Here is a 16,611-nt window from a genome sequence, read left to right as displayed (position 1 = left end):
CCCGTCCCTGTTCCGCCGAGCGGGGCAGGGGCTGGCGGTTGCGCTCGCGCGCTTGGGCGGAAGAGGCGGAAGACGCCACCTCTCAGTTTCAGCCGCCACCTCCTCTCCTCACTTTCCTGCCCAGAGCACAAACCTCACCGGCTGGATTCCTCTCCTATCTCTTTGTTTCCCATCAGCTGAGCCATCCTCTCGAGTTCCTTCTGTTGCTAGCACTATGGGGTAATAATTTTGTGGGATTCGATTCGGGGAACGGAGAGGAGAAGCCAGATCGATTTGTAGAAGGACAGATTGAGGTGGGAGAACAGTGGATCGAGTTGGGACAGGGCGATATGAGTTCAAAGAACAGCCGATTGAGGTATGCCTTACTCGTTTCCTCTGATGTCATTCTGTGTGTTTTTTTTTGGAGTAAATACAATGCAGTACAAAATTTGTATGCTCATCTGTACAATTATTGCTCATTTTTTGGATCTACGTAAGGATTTGCTTGTTTCTTCTCATGTAGACCTAATTCTGTTCAGATATGAGCCCTGTTACGGTACCTCGGTTACCTCTTTAGAGGTAAGAGCCCAATTTAATCTGGACCGTTCGGTTTTAGAGAGAGAAAATACTGAAACGATTAAAAAAAACATAAACCGGCTACTCCCGGTTACCGATTCTCACTCCTTCGATCTTTTCGTTCCCTGCGGCCTCCCGATCTCCCGAGCTCCCACTTCCTCCGATCCGCGCCTGAAATCACGGGACGGGAGTTCGATATGAATCGGAAACGAGGACTCTCCTTCGACTGCCGCCTCCCGATTTCCCCGATCTCCCCGATCCGTTCCTCAAATCACGGCAGGGGAGATCCAAACAGATTCGGTGGCCTCCTGCGACGCAAGCCTCTTCGTCGTTTCCTTCTCCGTCGACGCGTCGTCCAGCCCCCACGCGTTCCCCGGGCTCGTTACCGCCTCGGCGGCGGCATCCTCCCGCAGCCCAGGGACGAGACGCTGCGGCACGGCGGCGGGGAGACACGGATCGTGACCGTGCTGCAGGGGGCGGCGCACCGGCAATCACGTTGGTGAGGTCTCGCCGCATTGAGGAGGTCATCGTCAACGAGGTGGGACGGTGGCTGGTTGCCGAGCGTCAAGCTGCAGGGTGAAGCCGTGAATTGCGCTGGGGCAGTTTTTGAGGTCCGCCGCCGGTCATCTTGTTCGGAGCAACGCTTCTGGAAAAGGTATTGCTGCAATGTGTAATAATTTTTTCCTGCAGTCCCAGTGCCTTAGTGCTTGTACTGTGGCACAAGTATCTGTCTACAACTTGTAACTTAGCATTTAGCAGTCCCAGATTGTAACTTTCTCCACAAACAAATCATGTGTTTTGGCGATTGGTAGTGTGCAGTTAAGTAACCTTCAAAGCAAGTAGGCTGGTAGAACCTGACATCATGCAGATACTCCACAAGCTGACGGGTGCTATCGAACTTTTCAACCCACATGCCCATACTAACATCTTCCATCTTGAATAATTGTGTCAAGAAAACCATACCCATTAGAAATCACTAATTCCAGACTCCACTATTGCAAAGAAACAAGAAATCACTAAGTTTGTATTCAATGACCAGAGATAGACAAGAGGCTAACTGATGTACTTACTCTTAAAGTCTTATTATCAAACTCGGATAAAATGTATTGAGCAATATATGATGAAATCACATAGCCAGATCCATTAGCATTAGGTGGATACACTTCCTCTGGCCATTCCTGTTGGGAGAAGGAAAACTAGATCAAGTTTATGTAGCGTGCAACGTGGTGTCAACCACTAAACTGAAATGTAAGATGGAGATGAGGTAACAGATTAAATTTTTTATGATAGAGTCTTGATCTTTGCAGGACTAGTGCTAGCATTAGGTGGATACACTTCCTCTGGCCATTCCTGTTGGGAGAAGGAAAACTAGATCAAGTTTATGTAGCGTGCAACGTGGTGTCAACCACTAAACTGAAATGTAAGATGGAGATGAGGTAACAGATTAAATTTTTTATGATAGAGTCTTGATCTTTGCAGGACTAGTGCTAGCTATGTCAGCTACTGTGCCAAAGGTGCTGCTTTCAGAAAGGCACAAGCTATTCGCTAACATATCATATTAAAAAAAGTTAAACCATATTTATGAGACTAAAACAAGGGGCTCTTCCCTGGTGACCTAACAACAAACACACTGATTTTATGCTAATTCTGTAGCCAAGCATAATGGATGATCATCTGACAAGGTTTCATTTTAGCTTTCTGAATGAGCAGCACATTGCAAGGCAATTCTTGAGCCGTATAGGATATTTTTGTACTCTTGTCCACATTCACCTGGATATAATTGAAATGGTGATCATGCTCTGTTCACATTTTTTGTTTGATGGTCACATAATGTAGTTTGGATGTTACTTTTAGTTCAGGAATAAGTTTAACTAGTATTTTATCTTCCCGTCAGTTTAGTCATTTTGCAATGCGTAGGCATTGTGCTCTGTAGAAGATGCATTCCACAAATTGAGGTGGAAAGATCGTGCACAACAGAGTTGGTGAACTGTGGGCCTGTGCTGGTGAAAGATGGTATTTTCTTGTTTACATTTTTTCGAGTACACGGTTTGAAGAGAGGAAAAGTTTAATGTGATATGTCTTTCGGTTGTCTTTCTATTTGTAACCAGGCCCCAACCGTTTGTATGCCCGGGAAATTTGCTGCACTATGCAGCAAGTTGAATGAGGAACAGAAGGGTGTTGTCAAAGTAATAGGATTTCAAAGCTTGCTTAGTATACCTGCGATGCCTATTCAACGTATTCTCCTTGAGGACCTTGCTGAAAAGTACAATGAAGTAGATAGGAGCTTTAGAATACACGACCATGTGGTTCCTATTTCTACGTGGGATGTGTATTGCATCTTAGGTCTAGTTGACGTAGGAGATAAGATTGAAATTAGTACAAAGAAAGCCGATCCTAGATGGTTTAATTTGTGTAAAGGGAGAGATGATATAGCAATCACTTTCAAACACTTGGAAGAACGAATAGGGAGCGGCACAGCTGATGACCACTTTGCTAGAATGTTTGTGCTGTATACGATAGGTACAGTTTTGGCCCCTAGTTCAAAGGAATATGTGAGCAGCAGGTATGTAGATCTTGTAGCAGATATTTCAAAAATCAAAGGCTACAATTGGGCGCAGTTCACATTAGAGTATTTGATTGATCACTTGGCACTATTCAAGAAGAGCAAAAGAACAGGTCTTGTTGGAAATTTGGCGTTTCTGCAGGTGGTATTTTGTTGGAAATAGTTTAACTATTTATTGGTCGTTGCATCCAATAGGTTCAAATCAAAGGTGTTTTTTTACACTGTTGTCAGGTTTGGTTCTTTGAACATTTTCAAGCGGTTGGTGATTGCTTTGATTATGCACTCCATGAGCATCCTCTGATTAAAAATTGGGGTGGAAACAAGGTTGTGAAGCGGGCACATCTTGAAGGGATAAAGAAATTTGGTGCTGAAAAGGTCATCGCAACTTGTGTTATTCTCCTATTGTGTTGAAGTATGGTAGTACTGCAAACTAATTACTGTGATGTTGCAGGTAGTTATTAGGTTGGAACAAGACAAACCTTAACTACTCAGTACTAAAAACAATAGTCCATTCCATATGTCCAGAAACCAACATGCATATCAGCTTCAATCTCTGTGCAACACCAAAGTAAACTGAGGATACACAATCTCGATTGATCTCATGAAAACAACTGAAATATAGTGGGGGATACACAAGTCACCGTTGACCATTACAGGGCAATTCATACAGAACAGATAAGATGCACTGCCCATCCAGGTTTTGGAGCGTGCTGCACTGCATTGGTGACAGTCAATGGGTGTCTTCCCATCCAGGTTTTGGAGCGTGCTGCACTGCATTGGTGACGGTCAAAACAACAGTTAAGGCATCACACTTGGGAAAAGAATTAGCTGACATAACTTACACTGCAGCACCCAGCTTTAAACGTGATATTTACTCAGAATGACACACAATTCAAACTGGAAATGAAGCTGATTCCAGTTTCCCCTAAACATTGTCAAACATAAAATAGAAAAAGCAGCAAGCACAAGGTTCTTGGTTATTCTATGAAATTCAAAGAGCTGAAAAAACAAAGTTCTGTTACAGTTGGATCTTCAGGTCAGATCAACGGAAGAATTGTCCTTGGTTTTTCTTTTTGAAACTTGAAGTGCCATCCAAGCTGGAAAAAAAAAACTATAATCAGAACGTACCGAATTAAGTAGCATTAAAGTTATTCTAAAATGTGGAATACATATTAGATAACATTAACCTTTTTTTTGGTAATTCCTTTTATCGTGGTCGGTTCCCTTGCATTGAGAACATCTCCTTATTCTCTTCTTGTCCCGGAAGCTTTTCATTCTTGTTGGTGCCCCTTTGTTCTGCACTTGCACAGGATCTTGGACATTTATTGGTTCTGTCTCTCCTTCCAATTTATCCTCTTCCTCTTGAGTACTACTACATTTTCCATCCATGTCATTGCTTTTCCTTTTCTTATTGCGCTCGCGCAAAAGAATTTCCTTACATCTGACAAATTCATCAGTTGAACTTGATGCTTCTTCGAAAACTTGTTTCGCCAAGTTAACCAATTCAGTCGCACGTGCTCCTTGCATTGAGTTCACATGATCAGGTGCGTCCAAAGCGCTACTTGACTTGCCATTCATTGTCCATCTGTTTAGCACACAACACTGTGGGATCATCGCAGCACCAAGTTTAATTAGCACAACCATTATATGGCAACAGGGTATTCCTTCGCACTCGAATTTCAAGCAGCTGCATCTAACATTTGCAAGGGTCATCTCATCATCGCAGTCAACATCACAGACCTTCTGCCCTCTCTTGCCGCGACGATGTATTTGGTGCAAACATCAGTATCCAATATTTCCACAATCTCATAATTTGATGTCCTTTCAATTTCCTTCAGTACGAAATGAAAAATTGCCGGAGTGAAACAATTAGCAGCTGATATTTCCAAAACTTGGTGTTCTGTAGTAGCAACTGGGATAGACTGTGATGCAATACAATCCAGTTCAGACTCATTTCTTCTAATACGAGAAACACAATGGAAATAATGCTCAACCATATCATATAGCGTCATTTTCCTATCCAGGTGCTTATGAAGTCGAGAATTTAAGCTTTCACTTCGCTGGTTACTCTGTGTACCCAAGAAATATTTATTCTTTAAATAACTAGATGCCCACAACTTTCTGATTTTGTACATCTTTGACAGCCACCTGCGACACTTATGGCGCTTACCAATCTTGTGCTCCTTGATGAACCTTTTCCACTTTGCCTTAAATGTTTTTGGACTATAACGCATGTAAATTAGCTTCCTAAATGCAGAAATCATGTAATGATGAAGATAGCGAATTGCATTCCTTTCAATATGCCAAGCACACAAACGATGAGCAGTGTTAGGCAAAACTACTCTTACAGCCCTTCGCATTGCACGATCACCATCAGTTATTATGGACCTAGATTCCTTCTGGTACATTGCTATTAAAAGAGTGCGTAGTAACCATTCATATGATTCTACATTTTCATGGGAAACAATGCCACAAGCAAATATCGTAGTGCTGCGATGATGATTCAGACCTACAAATGGTACAAATGGCATGTTGTACCTATTTGTACGGTATGTGTTGTCAAAAATAACCAAATCCCCAAAAGCTTGGTAATCTAGGCGAGACTGCGCATCACACCAGAACATATTTAGCAAGCGACCATCACAATTAGTCTGATACTGGAAGAAGAATTCAGAATCCTCAAGTTGCCTTCGTTTCATATATTGCAACACTGTGTTTGCATCACCATCTGCAATCTTCCCCTTTTTATTCAAATACGAAAAGTTATACACATCCCTAAGGACATGACCGACATTATGATACCCTCCATACTGCTGCTCCATAACATCCATAATTTGATATTTCCTAAGACCCGCAGTCTGGTACGCTATGATTTCTTTTTTCTGATGCTCTGTGATTTTACGATGCGAAAACAAAAACCCTACTTCATTTGATGTTGCCAACTCATGGTTGTGTGTATCGATGTACTTGTGTACGTACCACAGGTTCATCTGAGGGTTATGTTTAATTACTATCTCAACAGGACATCTGAATCGTGTCAATGGGCGTGGCCTCCTTGTCCTATTTGCCATATTGAAGAATTTTGGTTGTCTGGTACCTTGTTTCGAGCAGATAAACTGACAACATGTTATATCTTCTTTGTTTCCTGAGTATCTAATATTGCCCTTCCTTAAACTAAAACCTTTATTCCTGGCAAAACTATTGAAAAACTCATATCCCTCATCCTCAGATCTAAAGGTCCTCTGAATGATATCTTCGTACTCGGCTAAATCTTCAAGTGTCTGGTTTACCACATTCTCATCTTGACTATGGTATGACATGTTGAATGATTACTGTTACCTACTAAAGAAAAGCAACCAACATTGATTTAGATCACTCTAATTTCAGATTTGTTCTTAGATTTGTGTGCACGCAGATGAAGTGATTAAAGACAAAAGATAACGAAAATAATATGCCTAATATGACCAAAAATGAAACAATCATGCAATCTGAAGCATCACCATGAGATCAGTATTTGATTTGTACTGTTCCACATCAATGACTAACTGTTCATCCATATATCGATTCAGGAATGGTTGCTAGCTACGGCCTAAACAACCAAATATTAGCGGAATAAATTACTATATAATATTCACCTTAATTATCCGGCCTTGTTAATTCTTTGCTTCTCCTTTAAACAGCTCATGAATCTATCATATTTACTAATTAACACACCTAGTAGTCAATCATGAACCAAACAAAATAATTAAACAAATGCTTAATTACCCGGCTATTCCACTGTTTAAACATGATTGAACTGAAAATATCAGAGTGCCAATTGTAGATATGAACACAGACAACGGAAACCACATTTAACTACAAATGTCGTTGGACTGTGAATGCAAATCTAAACGTGAAGAGGACATTGAGGGGATACCAGGCCAGGGCCAGAGGAGGCGGTGCCGTTGGGATCACCAGGCGCACACAAGATGGGTGCGGCGATCGACAAAGTCTGCCCTAGAACTACGAATACGACAGAGGCAAAATTTGATGGGATTGAAATGAATTTTCAAGAAAAAAGTGAAAGAATGGGTCATGGAGATCAATTTACCTTCGGTTCCTCGCCTCGAGGAGGACTGACTGGGACGGGGCCGTTGGGGAGGACCAGCACGGACGGCCGCGTCCGAGCGGAGGAGCTCGGCGTCGGGGTCGTCCGCGTCGTTCTCGGCCGCGCTGATGCGGGACCTCCTCGCGCTGCAGCGCTCGCGCTCGCTCAGGGACCCCTCCACGCGCCGCTCGGTCGACTCCGCGTCCAACAAAGTCAACGTCGACCGCGACAGCGACGCCGACGCTGACCACTCCCTCGGCGGCGGGCTCAAGGCCCCCCTCGGCCGTGCGTCATTCTCCACGGACGCCCGCGCCTGGGCTGTGCCGATCGACTGTGAGGCTAGGGTTCGGCGGGTGCGGGTGGCGGCGTGGCTCCGTGGCGGCGTGACGGTGGGCGACGAGGTCTCGGGCACACGGTCACTGGGGAGGCGTTGCTGATTAGGGTACTTATTAGATTGGGCTGTAATACTACTTTGTTTAATAGTACTTGAAGTGGGCTGATTAGGAGTCCAGCCCACTTTAAATGGGTTGGATTGCCGATATGGGCTGTATTACTACTTTGTTTCGGGGCTGTATATATTGATAATTTTTTAATAATATCTCATTGACGTGTGGGCCCACCTTATTTGTATGGTATTTCTAAAGTTAAGTATTTGAACTATAAATATACACATTTAAAATGTCACCGACGTGTGGACCTGCCTTGTATTAGATGGATTTTCCAACTTTTTTTTAAGTATATGCCAGGACGTACTGGCGATTCACAAAGGAGGAGGTACAACTCCATGGGTTCGAGCCCGGGCGGGTGGCGTCCTCATCGGGAGCTCTCACCAACCGAGCTACGCTCGATTCGCATGGATTTTCTAACTTTAACATTCAAAGAAATAAATCAACAAAGAACATGTCACAATTAAACAATCAGGGTTCTAACGTTTGCATAACTATGACTTCATTGGAGACACATCACGAAGTCACACGAAAACGAGCATCGTATTTCTGAAGTTATTATTTAAATAAAAATTATATAAATGGTATGAGCCTCGTCAGCGCTTGGTACTCGGACCTCGACTCGAGACATTTTCTCTACCCCTTCTTTCCTTGAAAAAGCAGGGTCACCTTGGGTTTTCGAGATATTGGATTCTCACCAATATTTTCGTTACTCAAGCCAACATTCTCGCTTCCGCTTCGTCAACCCCTGCTTTCGCGGATGCTTCACTCTAAGGACAAAAGGTATATCACATGTGATGATTAGATCGTACCCCTCACTTACGTCAATAGTGTAGACTGCAGGTTCACCAAGGGTAAAATGGTCCAGTACAATATTTGCAGTATTGCGTAACCTTGAGAGATACTCAAAGTAAGTGTAACTCAATTAGCGTGCTATCTAGTCGGAACTATACCTTATGAGCGCTAACATATTTTTCACGTTCCCACATTACATGGTGCTGCACTGTCACGCTTCACGTCACATTCTCAAGTTCAATGGTGCACTCTACCTCGTCACCTGATGATTGCGCCGTTAGCTAGGAACGACACCATACACATGCTAAAACAATTGTTACATTCACATGTTGTGTGGTATACTATCATATTATCAGATCTTTCAAATTTCGTACAGGGCGCCTAATGAAAAGTTCACACCCTTCAAATTTTTTACAGATCGTTGGATTTAGCTATGTCACATGTATGGTAACACTAAAAATTCGTACATGCTATCGTGTGTGGTGTACACCCTATAAATCATCACATGTTGTCTTTCCAAATTTAATAATTAGAGATTAGTCATGCCGCCTATAAATTATGAAGGAAATTTCGGTCACAAAATTTAGTCAACGTGTGCAGTTAGTACATCCTATCACATGTGTGCTCATACGAACCTTCCGAACATGCACACGTCTGAGTGGTACACATGAACCAGTATGTGTTTTCTTTTTTTTTTAACTGAACCATCACGTTGTTGTGTACACATGAACCAGTACGTGTTGTATACACATGAACCAGTACGTTTTTTTTAACTTAACAATCACGTTTAACCAACCGTACCAAAACTTGGTAACCGTATCAAAATCCGATGCTGATTCATCTGTACACTTGAACCGAACCAGTACGTTTTTTTATATTCATCCATCACGTTGAACAAACGTAACAAAACTTCGTGACGTGCCAAAATCCTTTGGGAGCCAAATCCGGCAACCACCCATCACGTTCAACTGTGACCGCACCGTACCAAAATCCATACCAAAACTTTCCGAAGAAAAAGCAACTAATTAATAGATATTAATAGAATTTCCAAAACAAAAAATATAAAAATAATTATAATAATTATGGGTCATCTTCTTTATTACGATCTAATAAGATGAACGGTTCACAGTTATTTGGGTGTATCGTAAAATTCTCCTTACAAGAACTTGTGTTCTCAGGAAGGAGCAGAAACTGTGATTTAGTTCAATAAGTGCAGCAATCGATTGTATTTTTTTCCCTGATGTGTTAGGTATTCATCGATCATGTATTATCTATTTTGCTACTTAGGCGTTGTTTCTTGATTGTTCATCTATTTCAGAAATGATTTCAGTAGAAAGTTCAGAATGTTTAGAATTTCAGTTATTTCATAATAATGATTTCATCGTTTGATTTGTTAAACCTTGTCTGACAAGCATGTTGCTGTACGAAGTAACTAGATTTGTGTGTATGATACTTTTGACAACAGATACAAATTTTTGCATGTGCTTTGCGTGTGATGGACTGATAGTGGACGCTTTGACAACAGATAGAAAGCAAACTGGGATTGCTATTTTGCAGGGTACCACACTTGCAGAGAAACTAGTGGAGGATGAGAGCCAGATGGATTCTTAGTTGTCCCCTTCACTTGTCTTTTGCATCTCAATACGATTGGCTCCACAAAATCACAAAAAGTTTTCCATCTCAGAGCACACTATAATAGATTAATTGGCTTCTGATTGCTACGCCTTTCACCTTTGATTATCTACCCTGAGCCCATATTGTTGCTTACAGCCGGCTTTTACTTTCATTACATTTTTTTTAAGCTCCCAGAATTAGGACTATTTATTTGTTTCTTTCCAGTTTCCACCCCTTATAAGTTTACATCATATCGTAAATTAGTAATACTCTTTGATCTCAGCTAATTTGTTGGTACTGTGTTTCAGGCATATACTGTACAAGTTCAGCCGCTGAAGCCTTGGCTTGACCAGTGTAGAGGAATCCCAGGTTGAGTACTTTCGAGAAGCAACTCTTGAGAAAGAGTTTAGGTTTTGCGCAACCTCGTGTGGAATCTCTGTTGTTTTTATAGTCGAACTTTTTGGAAAATATTTTGTAGGATAAATTAGTGCAGCATCAACAAAGAAGCCATCTAGCTGCCGTGTATATGTTCAAAAGCCAAAAGGCGATATATACAAAGTTTTAAATCTTCTGAGTAGTTCTCCAGTAATTGTAGCAATTTGTATTCTTTTTTTAGTTCAAAAGCCAAAAGGTGATATATACGAAGTTTTAAATACATGTACAGTGTATACATGCTACGTATTGTAGTTGTATTATATACGTCGTGACAATTATATGGAAATGATAGAATATTGAAAATCTGTTAGGGAAGGGAATGGGGAAAAGAATGTTGCTGGAGTGCAGATACTTGAAGGGAACGAGTCTGAGAAAGGAATCCCTCCGGAAAGGGAAAGAAACGGTTGGGAATGGTAATGGATTAATCCATTCCGTTTCTCAAACTAGACATGTGGGTTAGGATGTTCATCATCGCTAGTTCCTCGGAAACCGGATGTTCGTTTTAAAATCATTTGAACCGTGATGTTGTTTACAATTAATACAACAAAAAAGATCCAGTATGAATATGTTTTGACTGTTTAAAAAATCTCAACAAATTTCAACATTTCAAATATACTGGCTCAACAATTCAAATACACTATTTCAAGAAACTACGTAAAAAAGTCAGCATGTTATTGTAAATTGTTGAATATGTTTTCACGATTTGCTGAAATTGGTCTCACAAAAATGCTGAAGATAGCTTTTAAAAATAGTTGAATTAGGTTTCATTAATTGTTAAATTAGATATTTTAAATTATTGAATGTGAACTAGAGACAAAAATTTATAAAATATCACAGAACAAATCAAGTATAAGGTATGGGAAGAAAATAAGATTCCCAACGAGGATTGAACCTGTATTTGTGTCTATATCTTCGATACGCACGTTGAGATCAGCATCTATCCCTATTTTATTATAAGTATTCGTATATCGATTTTACCAGTCGTCGATATGTATTTGTATAAAGGAGTTTTTTTTTTAACCAAAGACAATTTAGTAAAACGGTCAAAATTTTAAAGTTTGATTTTTTACAAAACAAAATACGTACTACACCCTTGAACGAAAGGAGCAGCATGTTTACGTTGTTCTGTACTTACTAACCTAAATTCGTATCCGCCGAGAACACAACCAAAAACACAAAGACATGGCCGCCACACAAATACAGGCCACCAACTCTGGGGCCGGGACGTGATTGCGAGGCCGTTTGCCGGCGACTCCCATCCCCGACCGACAACCCCACTTCTCCGCGCGCAAAGCCCAGCTGCCGCTGTCCCTCCCTCCCCAAGGCCACGGCTCCCCCCATCCACTCCACTATTTTGGAGCCACCGTCAAGAAGCGCCCACTCGGTCTCCCGTTCTCCACCGCTGTTGCGTGCCTGCGACCACCACCGCTTCGCAGAATAAAAGTCAGCCACCACCGAACCAGCCGAGGAGGCAGCAGCCGAGGGAGAAGTTGTCGGAGCTGGTATCGGCCAGGTCAGCCACGGCGGCAGCATGGCGGGGCGGGTGGTGCGGAGCTGCGTGCAGACGGCGCTCAAGGCGGTGAACTCCGTCGTGGGGCTCGCCGGCATGGCCGTCATCCTCTACGCGCTCTGGATGCTCCGGGCGTGGTACAGGGAGGTCGCCGAGCTCGACCAACGCCTCCCGGTCCCCTGGTCAGCAACCGCTTCTCGCTCCCCTTCTTCCTCCTCCTTGAACAGATCTCAATCTCCGTTTCGTTTCTCTGCGCGCGCTACGAGTCAAGTTCTAAATTTGCTGTTTCTTCCCCTCTCCTGTTCTTGATTTATGTTCCCAATCATTTCATTGCCCGGCTAAATGCGTCTAGTTTGAAGCGAATTTGAACATAATTTAGGTGTTGTACTGTTTCATTGGAGCATTTTTCTTTCGACGTAGCAATTGGGGATTCCGTGCAAGGATGATAGGTTAGGAAATGGCGCAGAAACCGAACCAACCCTACCCGTACCCGGCCATCACCGAAAGCGCCTCTTTTTTCCTTCTATGGCAGTTAAAGGCAACCCTTTTTGGATGGGTGATGGGCAGGATACTCAGCTCAGCATACCACTATCTTAGCAGATTTGGGCACAGTAGGTGACGGACAAGAAAAGAAAAGAAAAAACAGTATCCATCTAGTGGATGCTAGTGCTATTCGGTGGACACGGTGATCATCTTTTGTGGTGTTGTTTTGGACTTGTACTCTAGAGATTTAGGTGGCGGCTGCAATGTGGCGTCATATTGGGACATGATGTGATGCAACGGATGGCCTAACTGAAACGGAGATACACAGTTAGTTGATTGGTGGGACAGGAGCACTAATGAAGAATAAGGAAAGAATGATGCTGACATTAAACAGTCGAATAGCGCTGATGTTAAACAATTGCTTTCCTCTTCTTAACATTGTAGTATTAATCAAATTGGCCAAGCGTTGATGCTGTTGCTACTGTTGTGAACTAATGATGTCAGGGCAGCCGGCGGGGTGTACCTGATGATTAAAACAAGATTTTGCTGATTATTGGATAATATGTTAGCACCATTTCAGAAATTGTGCTTCTCATCTATAGTATGGAATTGGTTGTTTTACTAAGAAAATTAATTGGTCATGCAGGTTTATCTACACTTTTCTTGGCTTGGGGATCTTTCTGTGCTTGCTGACTTGCTCTGGCCATATTGCTGCTGAAACTGCAAATGGTCACTGCCTCTCTTGTGTATCCTTCAAATTGCTAGATACATGGAACTGCATGTTGTTTGATATCTAGGAACTGAGCCTAGCTCAGTTGGTTGATGGTGTGGATGTACGTGTACACCACCAAGTTCGAGTCCTCTTCGACGGTGAGTTTGGGTGGCTATTTTCTTCTTAATATAAAGCCACCTAGTTCCTCCTATGTCGGTCTAGTTTCATGCTATTTGATATACCAGCACATGCTTTTTGCTTTCTGGCTACCTATAGTGAATTAGTGTTTTGCAGCTGCTACTTGTTCATCCAAGGTTTTCAAGTAGGTGCAGTCTCACAGAAGCTACATGCTGTCTGATATACCAGCACATGCTTTTGCTTGCTGGCTAACTATAGTGAATTAGTGTTTAGCAGCTGCTACTGTTTTATCCAAGGTTTTCAATTAAGTGCAGAAGTTACATTCTCCTGGATTATGTAGTTTTTTATAAATGGGACGACACAGAAAAATTATATAACTGAAATGAAAGCAGGCTCTACTTGTTCACAGTAGCCTCCAGATTGCAGTTATATTTTTTGAGTATTTAACGTTAAATGTAGTGCAACCTGATGATGACGTAGGGTCTATTTCTCCTTAACCATACATGTAGTACATGATCATCATATTTTTGCTCATTATACTGGAAGGTGCGATCACTGTGGATGTTTTTCTGAATAGCAACTGGGAAGAGGTAAGAAGCTCTTCAGCTGTGAACTATGATACTTTATGTTATTTTCCTTATATTTTCTATTTGATGATTCCCAAACCTTCAGGATTTCCCCCCTGACCCATCAGGCAAGTTTGATGAATTCAAGGATTTTGTGAGATCAAAATTTCAGATATGTGAATGGGTAGGCCTCTCATTGGTGGCTGCTCAGGTCTGATTCTTTTGCACCCCAGCTGCATTAAAACTCAATCTTCATCATTGTATAATTCTACCTTGCATTTGAGTGACAAAACGTTTTCTGAATTGAGATAAAAGAACAATTATTTGCTTAGTTAAGTATGGTGGCACTCTATAGCTGGTTTTAACATTCTGCCATTGTAGTATGATTAGAAACAAATTCAACCTCTGACATATGCTTTGTTAAGAATGCTTTAGAAACAACCATGACTGCTACAATGATCTTACAGTCATTTGCTTTACATTCTTACTAACCGATTTCATTTGGAAATCATGGGCTGGTGTCCTGTTTTGGAAAAAAAAACTTGACTTCTGCTTCTTTTTTATTTGAGTAACTGCAATTGTACCTTCTGAATAAAATAATAACATGTGAGCATGACTGATCCTCTGTAATCACATCCAATTATTTTCAGGTGTTATCAATCATTCTTGGGATGGTACTTAGGACCCTTGGGCCTGACCGTGAGAGTGACTATGACAGTGATGATGACACCACTGTGCCTGCAAGGCTGCCTCTCCTAAGAAACCAGTCCCAACATGCTCCAGACTATGTTGAACCTAGCTTATCTCGTAGGAGTGATTCATGGAAATTGCGGATTTTAGACAAGGTGAGTTGTTTCCCAACAAGTGTTTTTTCTTTTGCACCTTACTTCATTCTCAATTTGTTCACTATTAGTAAAGCCTTGCAACCTTTTCCTTTTCCTTTCAGGCCAACAACTAAGATTTTACTGATATCATACGTCGAACCCTTCAGGACCTTTGCTACAAGGGTTACGGCCAACCTGAGAAAACGAGGATTCTTAAGATCGAGTGGTAGTTTAGTACTGAATGGCTACTTTTAATTGCCTTTCAGCATGCACAATGTTGTACTGCAATTTTTCACAAGAAAGGATGAGGGCATGACTGTTGCCTTCCCTGACCAGACAAAGAATATTGTAGATTGTTTCCTTGTCAATTGTCTCTGTTTCAGATTTCCGAGTTTTGCATCACCTGCTAGGCTGCTAACGCAAAAGGATACAAAATTGAAATGTGAGAATGATATTTGTTTGACAGCTTGGTTGCATAGCTGTTTCCCCACAGTTCAGGAAAGGATTAGCATTCAGTTATTTGGTACTGGTGGTACGGCAAGTACGGTGTCCCTAATTTATAGCCACCGGATGCACTCACCTGCCGCAATGTTTGATCCATAAATATCCAGCACGGTGGAGTGTGTTGGCTCCCATGCTATTAATACTCTGTACTCTAGTGGGGAGTACTCTACAGTGAAATACAGTAGAGTGGATAATGAGCCGGCTCGTTTCAGCTCGTTATGCTAATTGAGCTAAAAAGGTAAGCTCGGCTCGGTCTAGCTCGTTAGACTTGTGAACAAGATGTAGTCATCACTGTCGTAGCTGTCCTCAGTGGTCACCAACACGGTTCTACTTGACAAAGGAGTTGCAGAGGCCCTTGGGGCAAGTGGGACTGCAACGTGATGTACTGCACTAACATCATTTGTAAGTTCATCCATCTTCATCAGCTCCCTGATCTGCTTTGGAGTGACAACTGTACCAACACCAATTGGATAGACATAAATTCAGCACAACGATAAAAAAAAACAAATGTGCAATTACTCACAACAATGTGATGGACGATATAATCAGATCATGGAACCCGACAATATGACAAACATCACAATCAGACCCTACACGACCACATCGGGTGTAAGGGGCCAGACGGTGCAACATTGAGGGCTCTAGGTGGCACGATGTGCCAACGTCGAGGGTTCCAGGTGGTGCGTCGTCGAGGGTTGGAGGCGACAACAGCTAGGGAAAAGGGCAAAGCTGATGCGTCAAGTGACTCGCTTGGAGCTATGGCACGTTCATGTGGAGCAATGCTCAGGCCTTAGGACTCGGGTAGGTCAGCTAACTGGGCCTGGCTCGCTAGGCTCACGAGCTAGTTCGGGCTAGCTCGTTAACAAAACGAGCTAAAATGTTAGCTCAGCTCATTACAAAATACAATGACTCGATTCGAGCAGAGCTGGTTCACGAGTTTTGAGCTTTATGTCCACCCCTAAAAATACTCCATATAACAATTGTCCTATAGGTCTAGTATTATAGTTGATGGGGATTTCATAATTAAGAATTTACTAGAAATATGATATATTCTAAAGATAGATCATTATCATACACATGTCCTACATCCGATACGGTAGGTTTCAGGCATGTGTCGATATTCTAGACAATTTATCGTGTTCTACATAAAAATCATCCCAAGATTAGGAAGGAGCCCTTCAAATATTCGAAAATAATACAATCCGAAAAGGTTATATCAAGAGACTCCGAATATGGTACGTCTACCTGGCCCAACTATATAAGTAGGGAAGTGGGTACGTCCAAGGGGGGATTGAGCCAAGAGAGGAAAGACAAGCTAAAATGGTCAAACAATAAGAAACAAATCTAGTCGGATAAAAACAGAAATAATCCTTGGAGAT

The 16,611-nt window shown here is 42.0% G+C and overlaps 2 protein-coding genes and 1 long non-coding RNA gene across 3 annotated transcripts; all 3 read left to right on the top strand.

Annotated features, from left to right (window-relative positions):
* Positions 1–524: 524 nt before the first annotated feature.
* LOC133925653 (uncharacterized) lies at positions 525–3,602 on the top strand. Its single transcript, XM_062371509.1, has 5 exons — positions 525–1,210; positions 2,473–2,568; positions 2,664–3,260; positions 3,350–3,493; positions 3,570–3,602. The coding sequence occupies exons 2-5, from the start codon at positions 2,566–2,568 to the stop codon at positions 3,600–3,602; spliced, it is 777 nt and encodes a 258-aa protein (XP_062227493.1). The 5' UTR covers positions 525–1,210; positions 2,473–2,565.
* A 6,004-nt stretch (positions 3,603–9,606) lies between these two features.
* LOC133925273 (uncharacterized) lies at positions 9,607–10,715 on the top strand. The gene is made up of 2 exons (XR_009910924.1): positions 9,607–9,695; positions 10,369–10,715. It is a non-coding gene; the product is annotated as an uncharacterized LOC133925273 (long non-coding RNA).
* Positions 10,716–11,673: 958 nt separating this feature from the next.
* Positions 11,674–15,185, top strand: LOC133925272 (tetraspanin-19-like). Its single transcript, XM_062371181.1, has 6 exons — positions 11,674–12,187; positions 13,135–13,234; positions 13,848–13,928; positions 14,011–14,115; positions 14,555–14,749; positions 14,851–15,185. Exons 1-6 carry the CDS (start codon positions 12,027–12,029, stop codon positions 14,860–14,862), a joined length of 654 nt encoding a protein of 217 aa, XP_062227165.1. The 5' UTR covers positions 11,674–12,026; the 3' UTR covers positions 14,863–15,185.
* Positions 15,186–16,611: the final 1,426 nt, after the last annotated feature.

Source organism: Phragmites australis, chromosome 7, assembly GCF_958298935.1.
Source record: "Phragmites australis chromosome 7, lpPhrAust1.1, whole genome shotgun sequence".
Classification (NCBI taxonomy): Eukaryota; Viridiplantae; Streptophyta; class Magnoliopsida; order Poales; family Poaceae; genus Phragmites; species Phragmites australis.
The sequence above is the reverse complement of the archived record's forward strand: the minus strand, read 5'-3'. Positions and strand labels throughout refer to the sequence as shown.

Coding starts and splice junctions, on each gene's coding strand:
- LOC133925272 (XM_062371181.1), top strand. CDS start 12,027: ATGGCGGGGCGGGTGGTGCGGAGCTGCGTGCAGACGGCGCTCAAGGCG. Junction 12,188..13,134: donor CAACGCCTCCCGGTCCCCTG/GTCAGCAACCGC, acceptor TTGGTCATGCAG/GTTTATCTACACTTTTCTTG. Junction 14,116..14,554: donor TCTCATTGGTGGCTGCTCAG/GTCTGATTCTTT, acceptor AATTATTTTCAG/GTGTTATCAATCATTCTTGG.
- LOC133925653 (XM_062371509.1), top strand. Junction 3,261..3,349: donor GAAATTTGGCGTTTCTGCAG/GTGGTATTTTGT, acceptor CACTGTTGTCAG/GTTTGGTTCTTTGAACATTT. Junction 3,494..3,569: donor AGAAATTTGGTGCTGAAAAG/GTCATCGCAACT, acceptor GTGATGTTGCAG/GTAGTTATTAGGTTGGAACA.